This window comes from Oncorhynchus clarkii, chromosome 2 (assembly GCF_045791955.1).
Source record: "Oncorhynchus clarkii lewisi isolate Uvic-CL-2024 chromosome 2, UVic_Ocla_1.0, whole genome shotgun sequence".
Classification (NCBI taxonomy): domain Eukaryota; kingdom Metazoa; phylum Chordata; class Actinopteri; order Salmoniformes; family Salmonidae; genus Oncorhynchus; species Oncorhynchus clarkii.
Window position 1 is genome coordinate 7,253,793 of NC_092148.1, and position 19,900 is coordinate 7,273,692.

The 19,900-nt window shown below is 44.8% G+C and overlaps 1 protein-coding gene across 2 annotated transcripts; it reads left to right on the forward strand.

Annotated features, from left to right (window-relative positions):
- Positions 1–4,865: 4,865 nt before the first annotated feature.
- On the forward strand, positions 4,866–19,231 carry LOC139420142 (CCR4-NOT transcription complex subunit 10-like). Of its 2 annotated transcripts, none has more exons than XM_071169935.1 (19): positions 4,866–5,100; positions 5,718–5,761; positions 5,997–6,158; positions 6,345–6,495; positions 6,701–6,837; positions 7,541–7,627; positions 7,735–7,818; positions 8,134–8,251; positions 11,584–11,742; positions 11,965–12,167; positions 12,276–12,397; positions 12,584–12,763; positions 12,960–13,040; positions 14,457–14,570; positions 17,213–17,343; positions 17,518–17,553; positions 17,696–17,823; positions 17,961–18,036; positions 18,435–19,231. In XM_071169935.1, exons 1-19 carry the CDS (start codon positions 5,082–5,084, stop codon positions 18,599–18,601), a joined length of 2,199 nt encoding a protein of 732 aa, XP_071026036.1. In that variant the 5' UTR covers positions 4,866–5,081; the 3' UTR covers positions 18,602–19,231. The 2 variants fall into 2 exon arrangements, with proteins under 2 accessions (XP_071026036.1, XP_071026026.1); XM_071169925.1 differs by having other exon boundaries at positions 4,882–5,100; positions 6,698–6,837.
- Positions 19,232–19,900: the final 669 nt, after the last annotated feature.

Consider the following 19,900-nt stretch of genomic DNA (forward strand, 5'->3'; position numbering starts at 1 on the left):
CAAGTCAAATAATGTTGAGGACAGTGTTGAGTCTGGTTTAACCAGGCTAGTTGTCACTAACTTGCCACATATCAATGGTGCTGTAGCATCCACAATGACTTGTCTCAGAGTTGTGATGATAGTCTCTGGGGAGCTATCATTAAGGCACTGTCTGATTCCCGTCACTAACACAGAGAGGCTGCTGCCTACATACAGACTTCAAATAATTGGCCAACTTAATAAATGGATCACTAGTCACTTTAATAATGCCACTTTAATAATGTTTACATATCTGGCATTACTCATCTCATATCATCTCATATATCGTATTTTATACCATCTATTGCACTTTCCCTATGCTGCTCTGTCAGTGCTCATCCATATATTTACATGTATATATTCTTATTTCATTCCTTACTTAGATGTGTGTGTATTAGGTAGTTGTTGTGGAATTGTTAGATTACATGTTAGATATTGCTGCACTTTCGGGACTAGAAGCACAAGCATTTTGCTACAGGCGCAATAACATTTTCTAACCATGTGTATGTGACCAATAAAATTGGATATGATTTTGATTGTGCACCCCAAGCAGTTACCTAGGATCCTCTGCTCCAAATCACAGTGGAATCGACTACCAGACCAACAGAGCCACTTTATCTCAAGAACTGACGTAAACGCATTAAATAATAATGTCCTCGTTTTCTTGTTAAAAATGGTATTGGTGTAATGATGACTCACTTAGCCAGAATGTCTAAATTTCCCCTGTGCCCAAATACATAAAATAGTCATCCTTTCCCATTCTCCACAGTCAATCACAATTCCACCTGAACCTGAGTAGTTTATCTCTCTGTCTCAGCGTCATCATTTCCTTCAAGTCAGAAGTTCAGGAGAAGTGTGGCAGTTTTAGGAGATACTGCCCTGTTATATTCTCCTTTGACTGTCCTCATACCTTTCTTTAGTTTCCTTTTTAAGAATTTATACAATATTGTCTGACATTTTAATGAAAATTGTTTTGTGAGGGATTGTGAGTGAAAACATATAGCCACCACCTTTGAAAAAGTAGACAGTATGTGTCAAATATGTGTCAGATATTGGTAAAAAAAATTGCCTCAGTCCGTAGCACAGCTTGATCATATTGTTATGTTACATCTTCCATTGACCTTTTCACAATTATATCCAATACTGTGTGACATCTATACCTGACAGAGAGTCTGAGTTAACTTTGACATTTCACTGAAAAGTATTCTTCAGGATTGAGAGGGAAAACATATTGTGAATTAGAACCCTTACCCTTTCACCTTCCCCCAGCATCGTGGTTAGAGCACTGGGCCAGTAACTGAAAGGTTACAAGTTCAAATCCCTGAGATGACAAGGTAAAAATCTGTCGTTCTGCCCCTGAACAAGGCAGTTAGCTCACTGTTCCTAGGCTGTCATTGAAAATAAGAATATGTTCTTAATAACTAACTTTCCTAGTTAAATAAAGGGTTAAAAAAAAGTTTGATAAACAATAAAAAACAACTCTATCTGTGAGTTTAACCATATACTACATTGCAGAGCTGAGCTGCATATGAATCTAACCAATCCCCATACACCGTCTGCTGGCCCTCTCTCATGAGTAACGGGGAGCTATTGTATAGTGAGAACAGGATGAGACCCTCATGGGTTAGAATACTCCAGGAACAAGGAATACAGGAATGTCCCACTGGTAATATACATACAAACACAGCCATCAGTGTGCTGAGACTGTATAATTAGGATCTCAATGATTCTAAACAGTTGTTCTACAGAGTAATATTACAAATGTTCCATATTGTTATCACTCACTTTCAAACTAATTTGTTGATGGAAAAAAAATGTCCTAAAATGTTTATGCTTGAATCAAGATAGTTATTATTTGGTACACATCTTAAACTTTGAAATACAGAACCAGTCAAAGGTTTGGACACACTCATTCAAGGGTTTTTCTTTATTTGTAATATTTTCTACATTGTAGAATAATAGTGAAGACATCAAAACTATGACATAACACACATGGAATCATGTAGTAACCAAAAAAGTGTTAAACAAATAAAAAAATATGTTCGATTTTAGATTCTTCAAAGTAGCCACCCTTTGCCTTGATGACAGGTTTGCACACTTTCGGTATTCTCTCAACCAGCTTCACCTGGAATGCTTTTCCAATAGTCTTGAAGGAGTTCCCACATATGCTGAGCACTTGTTGGCTGCTTTTCTTCACTCTGCGATCCAACTCATCCCAAACCAGGACAGGTCATCTGATGCAGCACTCCATCACTCTCCTTCTTGGTCAAATAGCCCTTACACAGCCTGGAGGAGAGGACCAAGCATGCCCCCATTCTCATCGACGGGGCTGCAGTGGAGCAGGTTGAGAGCTTCAAGTTCCTTGGTGTCCACATCACCAACAAACTAACATGGTCCAAGCACACCAAGACAGTTGTGAAAAGTGAAGCGACAAAACCTATTCCCCCTCAGGAGACTGAAAAGATTTGTCATGGGTCCTCAGATCCTCAAAAGGTTCTACAGCTGCACCATAGAGAGCATCCTGACTGGTTGCATCACTGCCTGGTATGGTAACTGCTCGGCCTCCCGCCGCACGACACTACAGAGGGTAGTGTGAACGTCCTGCCATCCAGGACCTCTATACCAGGCAGTGTCAGAGGAAGGCCGGAAAATTGTCAAAGACTCCAGCCACCCTAGTCATAGACTGTTCTCTCTGCTACCGCACGGCAAGCAGTACTGGAGCGCTAAGTCTAGGTCCAAGAGGTTTCTAAACAGCTTCTACCCAAATCAAATCAAATTTATTTATATAGCCCTTCGTACATCAGCTGATATCTCAAAGTGCTGTACAGAAACCCAGCCTAAAACCCCAAACAGCAAGCAATGCAGGTGTAGAAGCACGGCGCCAACCCAGACAGGATGACCACATCAGTGAATCAACCCACTCAGGTGACGCACCCCCTCCAGGGACGGTATGAGAGAGCCCCAAGCCATAACACTCCTGAACATCTAATCAAATGGCTACCCAGAGTATTTGCATTGCCCCCCCTCCCCCTCTTCCACACCGCTTCTACTCTCTGTTGTTATCATGTATGCATAGTCACTTTAACAACTCTACCTACATGTACATACTACCTCAACTAACCGGTGCCCCTACACATTGACTCTGTACCAGTACGTATATAGTCTCGCTATTGTTATTTTAGTGCTGCTCTTTAATTTCTTGTTACTTTTCCTTATTATTCTAATCCGTATTTGTTTTAAACTGCATTGTTGGTTAGGGGCTCGTAAGTAAGCATTTCACTGTTGTATTCGGCGCATGAGACTAATAACATTTGATTTGATTTGATGTGTGTTGGGTCATTATATTGTTGAAAAACAAATTATTGTCCCACTAAGCGGAAATCATATGGGATGGCGTATCGCTGCAGAATGCTGTGGTAGCCATGCTGGTTAAGCGTGCCTTAAATTCTAAATAAATCACTGACGGTGTCACCAGTAAAGTACCCCTACACCATCACACCTCTTCCTCCATGCTTCACAGTGGGAATCACACATACAGAGATCATCCGTTCACCTACTCTGCGTCTCACAAATGTTGGACTCATCAGACCAAAGGACAGATTTCCACCGGTCTAATGTCCATTGCTCGTGTTTCTTGGCCCAAGCAAGTCTCTTATTATTATTTGTGACCTTTAGTAGTGGTTTCTTTGCAGCAGTTCAACATGAAGGCCTGATTCACACAGTCTCCTCTGAACGGTTGATATTGAGATGTGTCTTTTACTTGAACTCAGTGAAGCATTTATTTGGGCTGCAATTTCTGAGGCTGGTAACTCTAATGAACTTATCCTGTGCAGCAGAGCTAACTCTGGGTCTTCGTTTCCTGTGGCGATCCTCATGAGAGCCAGTTTCATCATAGCGCTTGATGGTTTTTGCGACTGCACTTGAAGAAACTTTCTACGTTCTTGACATTTTCTGGCTTGACTGACCTTCACGTGTTAATGTAGTGATGGACTGTTGTTTCCCTTTGCATATTTCAGCTGTTCTTGCCAAGTCTCTCCTTCGAGTCTTCACTATTGAGAGCAGGAACTGCCACTGGGTTTCAAACATCTTTCAGCATCTTCTATTTCTTTTTGACTTTGCCAAATAACCGATCTTACTCTGGGTCCTTTATTCAAAGAACCACAGACTGTGTGGAATTGCCTGAGTGAAATACAATTAAAAAGCCATTAGTGTTTTTTTATTAACTTCCTTTTTGATGAGACAGAGAGAGATGGAGAGAGATTCTGTAACGATGCTTAATTGATTTTCATTATTAGCCTGCAGTACACAATTGGTTTACTTTGTTAGTTATATTGTCCTCACTGGAGCTTCACGACAGTATAGTGCAGCCCTTTTATAGTGAGATAACATCATTTTGTAAACAACATTTCACCGGTGTCAAATATGCATGATTTTGAAGGGAAGCAATGCAACAATCAGGCCTACTTTATATTTTATTTTTGTTTCTCTGACTTTCTTACTTACCAGTCTGCGGGGCATCATCATGTATCAATAATGATAATTTACTGCCACCGTGTGGAGATAAGTTAGGTGTGCGAGTTATTGAAAACTGATGCAAAATATTTTATTAGCTTTGGTTTTTATTAAGTTGTGCAGATCATGTATGTCTTCTGATAACCCGGTAATGCAAATGAATACGCAGGATTATTTTATTTTACAGTGAGAGTGACCACATTATTTGATGTATGGGATGGGGACCAGGCTTTGAGTAATGCACTTTTCTTGCATTTTCCCTCCATACCGGTAGATGGTACTATTTTTCTGTGTTGACAGGCATCTGTGTCACCAGCTGCCCTTCTTTCAGATTTGTTTACTTCACCGTCATTTCAATGGCGGAACACTGAAAAAAAGCATTTGAGAGCGGTCAGATTTCGGATATATTGTTCTAGTTACGAACGAGCTGAGTACTTACATTTATCATCTTGGCTAGCTAACATAGTAAACGAATCGTTTTGTCCCAATATTTATCTTAGTAAACCTTCTGGCTGGGGCATTTCCATCAATTAAAGCACGAGATCCCCGAAATGGCAGATAACAACACAGGTGGGAGAGTGACTAGCTTGCTAGCTAATATGTGTTAACTAAAGTGGTATGCTAACGCGGTTATTTCTATCTTGCTAACTGTATGGATAGCTAGCTAGTACAAACACTAGTTTTAATCATCCACCAGCATTTACATGGGCTTTACATTTAACCAACCATCGGTTGTTTGCTAGCTGATATTAGCAAACGCCAGTGTTGCTAGCTAGCTATCCTTCCAGTGTCCTTGCGCTGGCTGCGTTGGTAGCTAACTAGCTATGAATTTATATTGACTAACTAAACATGCCAATAAACAACTATTTAGTTAGCTAGCTAGTTAGTTGTTAATTGTGTCACGTGTGCCAACATTTGCACACTCGACTACCTATTCACTAGCTTGCTAGTTCCCAAACTTGTCATGTCAACAATCTTGACTAGCGTGTCATGAATGCTAACTGTCAACACACGCCCACCAGAATTTGGACCTAGCTAGCTTACGTTAACTAACTTGGTTTAACATTATGTTATGGCTTGGCAGCAAACCGTTGGCATTATTAGCTAGCTAAATGGGCTGTATATATATATATTTTTTTTTTTTATTCAAGTCAAGCATGATAACACTTCTTCCTCTGGGATTTCAGACCAAGAAAAAGCAATAGCTGCAAATGCGTTGGAAGCGTTTACGGTAACGTTTATTTACCATCAACAGTTTGCTGCAAATTGTGCAATCCCATGGAGTTGGCCAACTTGGCTACAACTCCATCTATCAAACCTATCTGATTTATGTTTGTTTACATTTTACATTTACATATATGTGTTTACATTGTTGATGTTTACATTTGTTGATGTTTACATTTGTTGATGCAACTATTCACAAGTTTTTTTGTTACATTTGTTGATTTTAATTTGTTTACTCACAGGCTGGAAACTATGAGGAATCTTTGAAACACCTTGGAAAGCTGCAAGAGTTGAACAAGGAGGACTACAAGATTGCTTTGAATAAAGCAATAGCTGAATTCTACAAGAGCGGCCAAACCACCACATGCACCCTGAAGCAGACTCTTATTGCAATGAAAAACCAGGTGACTATCGTTGAAACCTTTTATCCAGTCTCTCAATGACACGCCAAATAAATGTTAAACATATTCTAGTATTGTTGATTCCTGTTTTAAATGTCTTGATTCTTGATGAATATATTCACAGATGCACACAATAGTTCATTAATTTGGCTAATACTTAACATTCATGCATCTTTTTTGTCTATCAAGGTTCACACTTCAATGGAGGATATTGATGGTTTGGATGATGTAGAAAACAGTCTGCTCTACTACAATCAAGCTATCATTCACTACCACATGAGACAGTACTCCGAAGCTATTGCTATTGGAGAGCGGCTGTACCAGTTTCTGGAGCCGTTTGGTAGGTTTTGGTGTTTTTAGATGGACAGTCGTATTTGTCAAACTATAAGCTCTTGTCAGAGAACACAAACATTGAAATGTATTGCATGACTACACAGTACACACACTCACACGCACACACTTAGTCACAGCAACTGGCAATGTTCCTGATGAATCGGCCTTTGCAGCCCAACAGTTTAGCTTGATGGTGTTATTTGTCCTAGAAGAGAAGTTTGCTCTGGCGGTCTGCTTCTTGCTGGTGGATCTGTACCTGCTAACGTACCAGCCAGAGAAGGCCCTCCATCTCCTTGCTGTGCTGGAGAAACTGTCTGTACAGGGAAATAACAAGAACGGCAAAGGGGAGGTACGTGTCCCTCTAAAGAGGGGTGTGCTAGCATGCACCATTCTCGGGTGTCATGTTTCTGACTTTGACCCATGATGTTCTGATGTTTGTTACTGTGCTCATGTATGTTGAATGTTATTTTCCACCTCATGGAGAAAGGACTGTTCTTCCTAAGCAGATATGTTATTATTAGTGGCAAGTGTAAGGTTCTTGTGTTGACGGCAAAGATGTGCTGCTGCGTGTGTACTCACATTGAGGTTGTCTGTCATGTCCAGGTAATATTTCAGGCACAGTGCAAGTTCTACATTCACAGGGACCCGGTAGTGGAGGCAGCAGACTTCATTCAGGATAATCTCAGGGAGCTTACTGGAGGACAGGTTACTAAAATATACTTCAGGCGCTTACACACTGACACAACATTGATCAACAAACACAGAATTGAATAGGTGTGATTTGGCGGTTGGAGCGTTGGTCAATGTTGGGTCAGTGTAAAGGTGTCTTTAGAACCAAACACAACACACACCTACTTTGGGTGTCCACATCATTTTTGTCTGCCCAAAAAAATATCTTACTGAGGTTATGCAGTTACGCTAGTTACATCTGAGTGCAGGCTATTTTACCAATGGTTTTAAACTTCACTTACTATGAGAAGACATTTGAAGTCTATATTTTCTTAATGCAATGTGGTTATTTTCAAACGTTGGTGTCTATCTTGATATTGCAGAGTGTCAACAGCGCCAACAAAGATGGTCGGAACCAGAAGGCAGAGTTCATTGGCATGATCGAAGCGGCAAAATCCAAAATGCACCAGGTACGTTTAACACCAGTCCTTTTCCTGAGGTGGAGGAAATGAAGACGAAAAAAGCAGCTTTTGAATTGCTGCTTTTGTTTCACACTTGTCGTTCTTCCCGTCCACAGTACAAAGTGCGAGCGTACATTCAGATGAAGTCATCAAAGGCCTGCAAAAGGGAGATCAAGTCTGTGATGAACACAGCAGGGAATGTGAGTCATGATGTTTGTGTTGCTAAACACATTACTAAACTAGCCTGGTTCCAGGTCTGTTTGTGCTGTCTTACCAACTCCTATGGTCAATGGCGTGACAATGACCATAGGAGTTGGAAAGATGGCACGAAATGATCTGGAACCAGGTTATTAAACTGGCTTACTAAACCTGCTCTCTCCCAAACATCCCCTTCCTACCTTTCCCTGCTTCGGTCGAATGCACTGATTGTAAGTCGTTTTGGATGAGAGCATCTGCTAAATGACTAGAATGTCAATGTTTCCATGCCAACCTGTGTTTCCTTCCTCTCCCACTAGTCTGCTTCCTCACTCTTCCTCAAGAGTAACTTTGAGTACCTGAGAGGAAACTACCGCAAAGCAGTGAAGCTCTTAAACAGCTCCAACATCGCAGAGCACCCTGGGGCCATCAAAACAGGTACGTTTAGACCCCTGTTTACCTGGTTATACATCCAACATAGTTGTTGGACCGTGCTGGAAAAGACAATGTAAAAGTATATATCTGATTCAGGACTATATGGATCAGGTTGTCTAGATGGTGTGAAAAGGGTTTAGGACTGTCCTGTTAGCGACAGAGCACAATTGAGTATTACCTATATCAGGTGTTCCCAAACTGGGGTACACACAATGCCGTCGGGGGTACGCCAAATAAATGTGATTCACATTAAAAAAAATAATAAAAAATGTAAACTGCTTTTATTTTTTCCAATGGGTCTATACATTTGGGTGAGGGTATTTTTCTGCTCTTGAGTAGCCTAGTTTCAATGACAGAAATACAATGAAACCATCTAGTGTTCAGTGAAATAACAACACAATGTCAAATACAGGTAGCCTAGTTAAATAATGAACATCCAATCACAGTTACTTTCTCGCGGGAAACCTTCACTCCTGCCAGACATTTAGAAACGAAACATGACAATTTGAAAAATAAGCCACAGGAGTTTTTCGAGCGAGAATAAAGACTACTTTCGAGTAGTAAGACATGTATAATAGCAACAGATACCATTAATAAGAAGGGCTAGAAGTGTCTTATATGGTGAGCTACCGAGTGGCTAGGACAGCCAAGCCCCATACTATTGTGGAGGACTTAATTCTTCCTACGGCCACGGATATATCTGGGACAATGCTGGGGGAAAAGGCCCCCAAAACTATACAGACAATGTCATCATCAAACAACACTGTTTCACAGCGCATCAGTGACATGGCAGGAGATTGTTTTGAAACAATTACTGCTTCACATACAAGCCAGTGAATTCTATGCGTTACATCTCGCTGAGTCAACAGACATGGCGGGCCTGGCACAGCTCCTGGTATATGTCTGTAACAGCTGGATAAGTCAACAGACATGGTGGGCCTGGTATATGTCTGTAACAGCTGGATAAGTCAACAGACATGGCGGGCCTGGCACAGCTCCTGGTATATGTCTGTAACAGCTGGATAAGTCAACAGACATGGTGGGCCTGGTATATGTCTGTAACAGCTGGATAAGTCAACAGACGTGGCGGGCCTGGCACAGCTCCTGGTATATGTCTGTTACAGCTGGATGAGTCAACAGACGTGGCGGGCCTGGCACAGCTCCTGGTATATGTCTGTTACAGCTGGATGAGTCAACAGACATGGCGGGCCTGGCACAGCTCCTGGTATATGTCTGTAACAGCTGGATAAGTCAACAGACATATCGGGCCTGGCACAGCTCCTGGTATATGTCTGTAACAGCTGGATGAGTCAACAGACATGGCGGGCCTGGCACAGCTCCTGGTATATGTCTGTTACAGCTGGATGAGTTAACAGACATGGCGGGCCTGGCACAGCTCCTGGTATATGTCTGTAACAGCTGGATGAGTCAACAGACGTGGTGGGCCTGGCACAGCTCCTGGTATATGTCTGTTACAGCTGGATGAGTCAACAGACATGGCGGGCCTGGCACAGCTCCTGGTATATGTCTGTAACAGCTGGATAAGTCAACAGACATGGCGGGCCTGGCACAGCTCCTGGTATATGTCTGTAACAGCTGGATGAGTCAACAGACATGTCTGTTACGTTTATGGGGGTCAATTAAGGAAGACATCCCCTTCTACAAACCACTGCAAACCAGGACAACATGAGGATATTTTTAAAGTACTGGACTGCTTTGTGACATCAAATGGACTTTGGTGGTCAAGATGTGTTGGTATCTGTACTGATGGTGCAAAAGCCATGACAGGGAGACATAGTGGAGTGCAAGCATTTGCTAACGCGCACTGCAGCATGCAAGCAGTCTTGGGTACACTGCAGCATCCACCGAGAGGCGAGCATGCACTGAGAGGCGCCACTTGCACCGAGAGGCTACACTGCAGCATCCACCGAGAGGCTCTTGGGTACACTGCAGCATGCACCGAGAGGCTCTTGGGTACACTGCAGCACTGCAGCATGCACCGAGAGGCTCTTGTGTACACTGCAGCATGCACCGAGAGGCTCTTGGGTACACTGCAGCATGCACCGAGAGGCTCTTGGGTACACTGCAGCATGCACCGAGAGGCTCTTGGGTACACTGCAGCATGCACTGAGAGGCTCTTGCTGCCATAGGAATGCCTGACAGCTTGAAAGACGTTTTGGACATTACAGTGAAAATGTTTAACTTTGTTAAAGAAAGGCCCCTGAACTCTCGTGTATTTTCTGCATTATGAAATTATATGGGCAGGGACCATGTAACGCTTTTACAACATACAGCTGGTTATCAAGGGGCAAAGTATTGGCATGTTTTTTTTAAATTGAGAGACCAGCTTAAAGTTATCTTTACTGAGGGACTCTCATCAACTAAATTCAATGTGTGAGACAAAATTGAGGCTATGATTAAGAAGTTGGAGCTCTTCTCTGTCTGCATTAACAAGGTCTTAACACAGGTCTTTCAATCATTGTATGATTTTTTTGTTGTTGTGTGCAAATGAACTCAAGCTTATAGGCAATGTCTAATGTGATATAGCGAAGCACCTGAGTGAGTTGGGTGCGCAATTACACAGGTACTTTCCTAAGATGGATGACACAAACAATTGGATTTGTTATCCCTTTCATGCCCTGCCTCTAGTCCACTTACCATATCTGAGCAAGAGAGACTAATCAAAATTGCAACAAGCAGTTCTGTGAAAATGTAATTTAATCAGAAGCCACTGCCAGATTTCTGGATTGGGCTGCACTCAGAGTATCCTGCCTTGGCAAATCACACTGTTAAGACACTGATGCCCTTTGCAACCACGTACCTATGTGAGAGTGGATTCTCAGCCCTCATGAAAACTAAATACAGGCACAGACTGTGTGTGGAAAATGATTTAAGACTGAGACTCTCTCCAATACAACCCAACATTGCAGAGTTATGTGCATCCTTTCAAGCACACCCTTCTCATTAACTTGTGGTGAGTTTTTCACAATTCTCGATTAACAAATGAAGTTTATATGTAAGAAAGCTAAATTATTGATTTGATTTGGTTTTGGTCCTATAAGAGCTCTTTGTCACTTCCCACGAGCCGCGTTGTGACGACAACTCACACTCATTCTCTGTTTAATAAATGTATCGTATAGTGTGTGTGTGGCAGGCTTACAATGATGGCAAAAAAACACCATTTGAGAGTGTGCTGACCCTGGTGCTAGAGGGGGGTACGCAGCTGGAGATTGAACGTTTGAAGGGGTACGGGACTATAAAAAGTTTGGGAACCACTTCCCTATATGAATGTGAACTTCCGCTAAATGTTCTGTCTTGTTTGTTTCTACCATCAGGTGAATGTGTGCGCTGTATGTTCTGGAACAACCTGGGTTGCATACACTTTGCCATGGGGAAACACAACCTAGGTATATTCTACTTCAAAAAGGCCCTGCAGGAGAACGACCACACGTGTGCACAGCTGGGGGACGGTGGGGCGACGGGGAACGGGCAATGTGAGTCAACAAACTGGGTTTAACGCCATTCAAAGCCACAGGACAGTTTCTCAGACACAGATTAAGACTAGTCTTGGACTTAATAGTATGTTAAATGCAGATTCTGACATCAAAATGGTATCTTAGTGCAGGACTAGTTTAATCTGTGTCTGGGAAACTGGTCCTACATGTTTCTCCTGTCATTGTACGCCGACTAGCTCTGTTGTCTCTCTGTCCTTCCAGCTAAGCAGTTCTCGGGCATCCCCATGTGTGCGCTGCTAGCCAACAAGCGTTATGAGCTGCTGTATAACTGTGGGATCCAGCTGCTGCACATCGGCCGGCCCCTGGCGGCCTTCGACTGTCTGATGGATGCTGTGCAGGTGTACCACTCTAACCCTGGCCTCTGGTTACGGTTGGCTGAGTGCTGCATTGCTGCCAACAAGGGTGTGAGTTGTGATTTTTTTAAACACACTCACAAACACACGCACACTTGTTTTCGTACAGTGAAATAAAACTTAACAACATTCAAATTTAGCATTTTCTTATTTTTCCAGAGCTTAGAACAAGACAACAAGGGTCTTCCGAGTAAAAAGGGTATCGTTCAGGCCATCGTTGGGCAGGGCTACCATCGCAAGATCATCCTGGCATCACAGTCCACCCAGAACACAATCTACAGGTCAGTTTTCCTCTCCCTATGGACCTAACCAGTGCTGTCCAGGAGATGGCGCTAAAACATTTGTTTACGTGGTAGTGATTGCTGAAATTAGAGGGTACTCTGAGACAACTCAAGATGTTGATCATTACTATATCTCCATAAACCTCTTGGTTTACTCTTTCCTCTCCTAAATGTGGGTGTGTGTAGTGATGGGCAGTCTGCAGCCATTCCGGTGGCCAGTATGGAGTTTGCAGCGATCTGTCTGAGGAACGGCCTGGTCCTCCTCCCTGATCACCAGCAGCAGGAGAACAAGGCAGAGAACGGCTCCAAGACAACCAGCCAGTCAGGCAGCACAGAGAGCGGCTCAGAGAACAGCGACGCCTGCAGGTCAGTGTCTCATCTCACCCTGAGATTGGCTTGGTGCTAAAACATGCCTTGTCAAATCTATTTTTGTAGAGCACTGTGGTTAAGATTATAGACTATTAACAAGGATTCAGCTCTCCATGTCCTCTTATAGAAGAAGAAATTTACAGGAAGTATCTTTCTTTCCATTTCCCCGACGTCCTTATCGTTGGTTTGACAGTGGGAAAGGTCAAGAAGGAGACAAGTTCCTTTCTGCAGCACCGTCTTCACCTCTGAGGAAACAGGAGGTTGAAAACCTCAGGTAAGAGAGACCTCTCTACCCAGACCTTTCTCCCCTTCCTGTCTCCCCCAGTCAGTTAATAATCCTTTCTCCCCTTCCTGTCTCCCCCAGTCAGCAAATAATCCTTTCTCCCCTTCCTGTCTCCCCCAGTCAGTTAATAATCCTTTCTCCCCTTCCTGTCTCCCCCAGTCAGTTAATAATCCTTTCTCCCCTTCCTGTCTCCCCCAGTCAGTTAATAATCCTTTCTCCCCTTCCTGTCTCCCCCAGTCAGTTAATAATCCTTTCTCCCCTTCCTGTCTCCCCCAGTCAGTTAATAATCCTTTCTCCCCTTCCTGTCTCCCCCAGTCAGTTAATAATCCTTTCTCCCCTTCCTGTCTCCCTCAGTCAGTTAATAATCCTTTCTCCCCTTCCTGTCTCCCCCAGTCAGTTAATAATCCTTTCTCCCCTTCTTTCTTTTTTCCATTCTCTCCCTGGTCCTCCTGTCTCTGTTGCCCTGGTCCTCCTGGGTCTCTGTTGCCCTGGTCAGTTAATAATCCTGTTGCCCTGGTCCTCCTGGGTCTCTGTCTGCCCTGGTCCTCCTGGGTCTCTGTTGCCCTGGTCCTCCTGGGTCTCTGTTGCCCTGGTCCTCCTGGGTCTCTGTTGCCCTGGTCCTCCTGGGTCTCTGTTGCCCTGGTCCTCCTGGGTCTCTGTTGCCCTGGTCCTCCTGGGTCTCTGTTGCCCTGGTCCTCCTGGGTCTCTGTTGCCCTGGTCCTCCTGGGTCTCTGTTGCCCTGGTCCTCCTGGGTCTCTGTTGCCCTGGTCCTCCTGGGTCTCTGTTGCCCTGGTCCTCCTGGGTCTCTGTTGCCCTGGTCCTCCTGGGTCTCTGTTGCCCTGGTCCTCCTGGGTCTCTGTTGCCCTGGTCCTCCTGGGTCTCTGTTGCCCTGGTCCTCCTGGGTCTCTGTTGCCCTGGTCCTCCTGGTTCTCTTTTGCCCTGGTCCTCCTGGGTCTCTGTTGCCCTGGTCCTCCTGGGTCTATGTTCTCTGGACTAATTGGACAAAGCTTCCACTTTTCATTAGGAGGGGGTAGAGTTGGGGAGGGGTTAGGGAGGATGTGCTGAATGAAGGGCTGACCCCACAGGGAAAGTTTACGAGCAGCCCCATCAACTACTTGGGTTTATTTCCTGGAATCCCTGAGTGTTCTGTTGCCAACCAGTGAGAGGCCTGGGAGGGACACGACCACTACAGTCCAGACTCTCCCTGCCTGCACTTCTCTTTAACCAAGAAAAATAATTGAAAGAACTGAATTTATTGTTTAATTAGTATTCATTTCAATATAGAATTAATTTCCCCCACATCTGAATGTTATGCAACGCACTATGTTTCTCAGTGCAGGATTGGTGTGATCTGTTGTTGTCCTGCCTGTGCTGACTGGGTCCTCCTATATGGTGTTGTCTCTCTAGGTGTTCCCTCCTGGCCTGCAGTGCCTACGTGGCCCTGGTGTTAGGAGACAACCTGATGGCCCTGAACCATGCAGAGAAGCTCCTTCACCAGACCAAGCTGTCTGGATCACTCAAGTAAGACCTCTATCCATCCGTCTCTCTCTATCCATCTGTCTCTCTATCTCTGTCCCCACTCAGATAAACTCTTACACCAGATGGACTTCATTCCTCTATCCCCTTTTCCCTTAGCCTTTCATCCTCACTCCCCCTTTCCCCTCAACACCTCTTTCTGTTTCTTCCTCTCCCCCCTCCTTCCCGCTACCCATGCACCTCATGTTATCACTTCATTAACCTCCATATGACTTACCCCCCCCTCCCCCAAAGCTTACAGCACTTAACATGACTCACCGTCTGGTAATGGTAATGTGGCCCTAGCAGACCTCTTGACTCTTCAGACTACTTAATGACTTCATGACCACAGACTTCCCGTCAGTCCCTCCTCCTTCCTTGGATTGCACTGCTGTCCTCCTCACCACAGAATGTGGAGGGTTAATGACAGAGTAGGGGGGTACCCTGCTGTGCTCACTGCAGAATGTGGAGGGTTAATTTCAGATTTGGGTGCGGTCATTTTGCTGTCCTCACCACAGAATGTGGAGGGTTAATGACAGACTAGGGGGAGTATCCTGCTGTCCTCCTCACCACAGAATGTGGAGGGTTAATGACAGACTAGGGGGGTATCCTGCTGTCCTCCTCACCACAGAATGTGGAGGGTTAATGACAGACTAGGGGGGTATCCTGCTGTCCTCCTCACCACAGAATGTGGAGGGTTAATGACAGACTAGGGGGAGTATCCTGCTGTCCTCCTCACCACAGAATGTGGAGGGTTAATGACAGACTAGGGGGGTATCCTGCTGTCCTCCTCACCACAGAATGTGGAGGGTTAATGACAGACTAGGGGGAGTATCCTGCTGTCCTCCTCACCACAGAATGTGGAGGGTTAATGACAGACTAGGGGGGTATCCTGCTGTCCTCCTCACCACAGAATGTGGAGGGTTAATGACAGACTAGGGGGAGTATCCTGCTGTCCTCCTCACCACAGAATGTGGAGGGTTAATGACAGACTAGGGGGAGTATCCTGCTGTCCTCCTCACCACAGAATGTGGAGGGTTAATGACAGACTAGGGGGAGTATCCTGCTGTCCTCCTCACCACAGAATGTGGAGGGTTAATGACAGACTAGGGGGAGTATCCTGCTGTCCTCCTCACCACAGAATGTGGAGGGTTAATGACAGACTTGGGGGAGTATCCTGCTGTCCTCCTCACCACAGAATGTGGAGGGTTAATGACAGACTAGGAGGAGTATCCTGCTGTCCTCCTCACCACAGAATGTGGAGGGTTAATGACAGACTAGGGGGAGTATCCTGCTGTCCTCCTCACCACAGAATGTGGAGGGTTAATGACAGACTAGGGGGAGTATCCTGCTGTCCTCCTCACCACAGAATGTGGAGGGTTAATGACAGACTAGGGGGAGTATCCTGCTGTCCTCCTCACCACAGAATGTGGAGGGTTAATGACAGACTTGGGGGAGTATCCTGCTGTCCTCCTCACCACAGAATGTGGAGGGTTAATGACAGACTAGGAGGAGTATCCTGCTGTCCTCCTCACCACAGAATGTGGAGGGTTAATGACAGACTAGGGGGGTATCCTGCTGTCCTCCTCACCACAGAATGTGGAGGGTTAATGTATTTCTTCTAAAATAAGTAAATAAACTTTTGGTCACCACACCATGTACATCCATAACCTATGGTGAGATCTGAAAACACCAGTAGGTGGAGGGCACCCCTCAAACATGAAAGAAATAGAGCAGATTGCTGCTGAAAGGGGGCCAAATTGTCAGTAGAAAGGTGCAGCAAGTTCATTGAAGTGTTTGTCTGCCGTTATCTTGGCTAAAGGCTGTGCAAGTTACAGTCCGGGGTGCCAGTCATTTTGTCCATGTCGTTGGTCTTTATTTTCTAAATGTATCTTGGCTCAAGTTTACAGAACTAAAATGGGTTCTGCAATGTTGAAAATCCAATAAAAACGTGATGTCAAATGGATTTGAGAATAAGGGAATTATTTAAGGAAAGTGCAGGGGTGCCAATGTATTAGGTCGTACCTGTACATACTGTAAAACTCAGTATCAAATAGCCACCAGTCCCATTTAATAGCCAGGCAACAGGAGACATTTCAGCAAATTAACTGTTTACGTGATTACCATTAATCGTTTGAGGTTTAATGTTTGATTTGTGACATAAAAAAATCAATTATGGCAATCATCCGTTTTTATCGGCAGTAAGAAAGCGCTAATAACTGCTAGCTAACTGGCCAACACAAAAACACACAACTTTAGGAGTACAGAAAATTGTCCGACCACCCTCTAGTGGAAAAAGTAAGAACTGCTGAAAATGCACAGTCATAAAGGAGACTAGTACATTTTTATAGAGGCATACTAAGACAAAATAAACCTGACCGTGTAGGAAATTGATTAAAATAATTCTGGATTTAAACAATTAACAATGCAAAAGCTGTGCGCATTAAGGACAAAGAATCCGGCTCAAATAGAAGCCTGTCTCTAAGAAGAGTGATTTAACGCCCGGGCTGTTAATTGAAGTTTTACTGTATATCGCCTTTTTTGACAGTATATACGATTAGCTATGTTCACATCCCCATGAACAAGCCCCAGTACTAGTGAGTCAATGGTGCATCTGATTCTGTCTGACGGTGCATCCTCTGTCTCAGGTTCCTGGGACACCTGTATGCTGCAGAGGCCCTTATATCCCTGGACCGGATCTCAGAGGCCATCGGTCACCTCAACCCAGAGAACGTCACTGATGTCTCCATGGGGGTGTTGTCCAGCGAGCAGGACCAAGGTTAGTCCTCACACCCACCTCTCTAGCTCCAATCGATGGCTCTGCTGGAAAATACAGCACCCCAACCAGTATTCTGCCCTAACTGAAATGACCTATCCATTTTACCACATGATGGTTTGATGGTCTGAGTTACATGATGACTGGATCACTGTTTGATAGTGTTTGTGTTCACAGGGCCAGATAAAGGGGATCTGGAGCCTGTCGAGTCATGTGAGTGTATATATATATACACACACACACACACACTTATCACCTAACACACTCCCTGCAGTCTCAGTAGAGACTCCCCATCTGTGTGTGAGGTGACATGCAGTGATCATGTGTTGACAGGGTGTGTTGTGTGTTGGTACAGCAGGGAAGCAGACTCCTCTGTGTTACCCCAGCACAGTGAGCTCAGCCCGGGCCATAATGCTGTTCAACCTGGGCAGTGCCTATTGTCTGAGGAGTGAGTACGAGAAGGCCCGCAAGTGCCTGCATCAGGTACGGTTCATACTCGCAGGCACACGCCCACACACACACAGCTACAGTACATACTTATCTCTTGAAACCATTCAGATGTGTTATTATCCCAAACATGACTGTGTTTAGATGTCTGTGAACCTGTTCCTCTCTCCCAGGCCGCCTCCATGGTGAACACCAAGGAGATTCCTCCTGAAGCCATCTTACTGGCTGTCTACCTGGAGCTGCAGAACGGTGAGTCATCTCTCTGGGTTCTCATTCCCACCTGCAAAGTTGTGATGTGGGGCCCTCAGGTTTCCCAATCTGGCCCTTATGATAGTTGTCTTTTATAGATTCTTATTGACTATTGTTTTCTAGCATAGTATGAGGCAAGGGGGAGGGGCTCCAAGGAAGTGTTGAGACTGATGTCAAACTCTTGACATTCCAGTTCTAGAATTCTCCAGGTAGAATGCCGAAGGCCACACTCTGGCACAAAGGCAGTGATGACAGATTACTGCTGTCAGTCAACCTCTATCCAGTGTAGAAAGGTCAGGGGTCAGGACCTTATGACCTTACTAAGAGCTGTGTATGATCTCACCGTTTCCCTCTGCCTCTCTTTATGTTTCTCTCCCCCACCCCCTCTCCTCTCTCAGGGAACACACAGCTCGCCCTGCAGATCATCAAACGTAACCAGCTCCTCCCGTCAGTGCTCCAGGCGCCCTCTCCAGACACACGAAAGAAGCCTGTTCCCTCCTCTTTCCAGCCTGTCCAACCACCCATCCAGATGCCCTCACCCTTCACAACAGTCCAGCGCAAATGAGCCCTCAACCCTTGTTCCCCTAACCCTCCTTGCCCCATTGCACAGCAACACGCACCTGTCCACCTCTCATCACTTCACCTCAGTGTATTATTTATTTAAGGCAAGCTGACCCCAACTCAGTGCCGGTGTAGGGTGAAGTTGTCCCTAGATGCTGATCTTGACTCAGCTTTGTATTTCCTCCCACTAATGGTTAACATTGGTGGAGAGGAAGCTGATCCTAGATCTGTACCTAGGGGAAATTGAACTCCTCAGCGCCCAGACGGAGCCCCTCCAGGTCAGGTCCTGGTATGAAATGCAGAGGTCTTCTGTCGGGTGGACGAAGGGTGCGTTCACGGCCCAAATTACACCTTATCCCCTATGTAAGTGCACTCCTTTTGACCAGAGCCCTATGGGGCCCTAATAAAAGTAGTGCCCTATATAAGGAACTGGGTACCATTTGGGATGGAGCCTTTATTCAGTGGCTATCACCTGCAGTGTCTTTGGGGCAGATCTGACATGATTTCTCTGTTCTCTGAGAGTTTTAACTTTCCATTTGTGACAGCAACATCCGTTATGATATATACTGACCGACTTTTGCTTGGGGCAAATTAAATACCTGTATAAAAAAATAAATTTTATTTACAGAAGTAAGCTGACTTGCATTTTATATGGCTGCTGGGTCGGTAATAGTTTTCAGACCCTTGAGGGAGAAGGTGGAGCTGTGCTGCTGTCATGTCAGAGGAGGAATATGCTTTGTGTGGGGGAGGGGTTAAGAGGCTGTCTGTCCTTTTAGAGGAGGGCACAAGGACCACACACACTAAAACCTGGTTTTGGTACATAGTACAACTCGATTGACCAGGGCCCATCGGGTTTGGAATAGCGTGCCATTAAACACACTCCAACTTGATATTTTCCTGTTTAAACAATGTATAAATACAGGTCATGTACACATGTAACAGTAAAGTTTTAGACAAACGCAAATTTCAAGGAGTTGGTCTGATGGTGCCCTCCGTCATCAGCCTCCCCCTTACTTGAACAAGAGAGGAAGGCCCCCTCCCCCCACATGGGCCATGACATGAGGAGACCTGGACCACCCATTGTAAATCAGGTGATGAGATAAAGGAGACTGTGGTGTTACTCTCTAAAGCCTCCCCTTCCCTGCTGCCAGACTGAGCCATGAGGAGACCTGGACCACCCATTGTAATGTACCTTAAGTAAATCAGGTGATGAGATAAAGGAGACTGGGGTGTTACTCTCTAAAGCCTCCCCTTCCCTGCTGCCAGACTGAGCCATGAGAATACTCCTCACTAATAAACATGG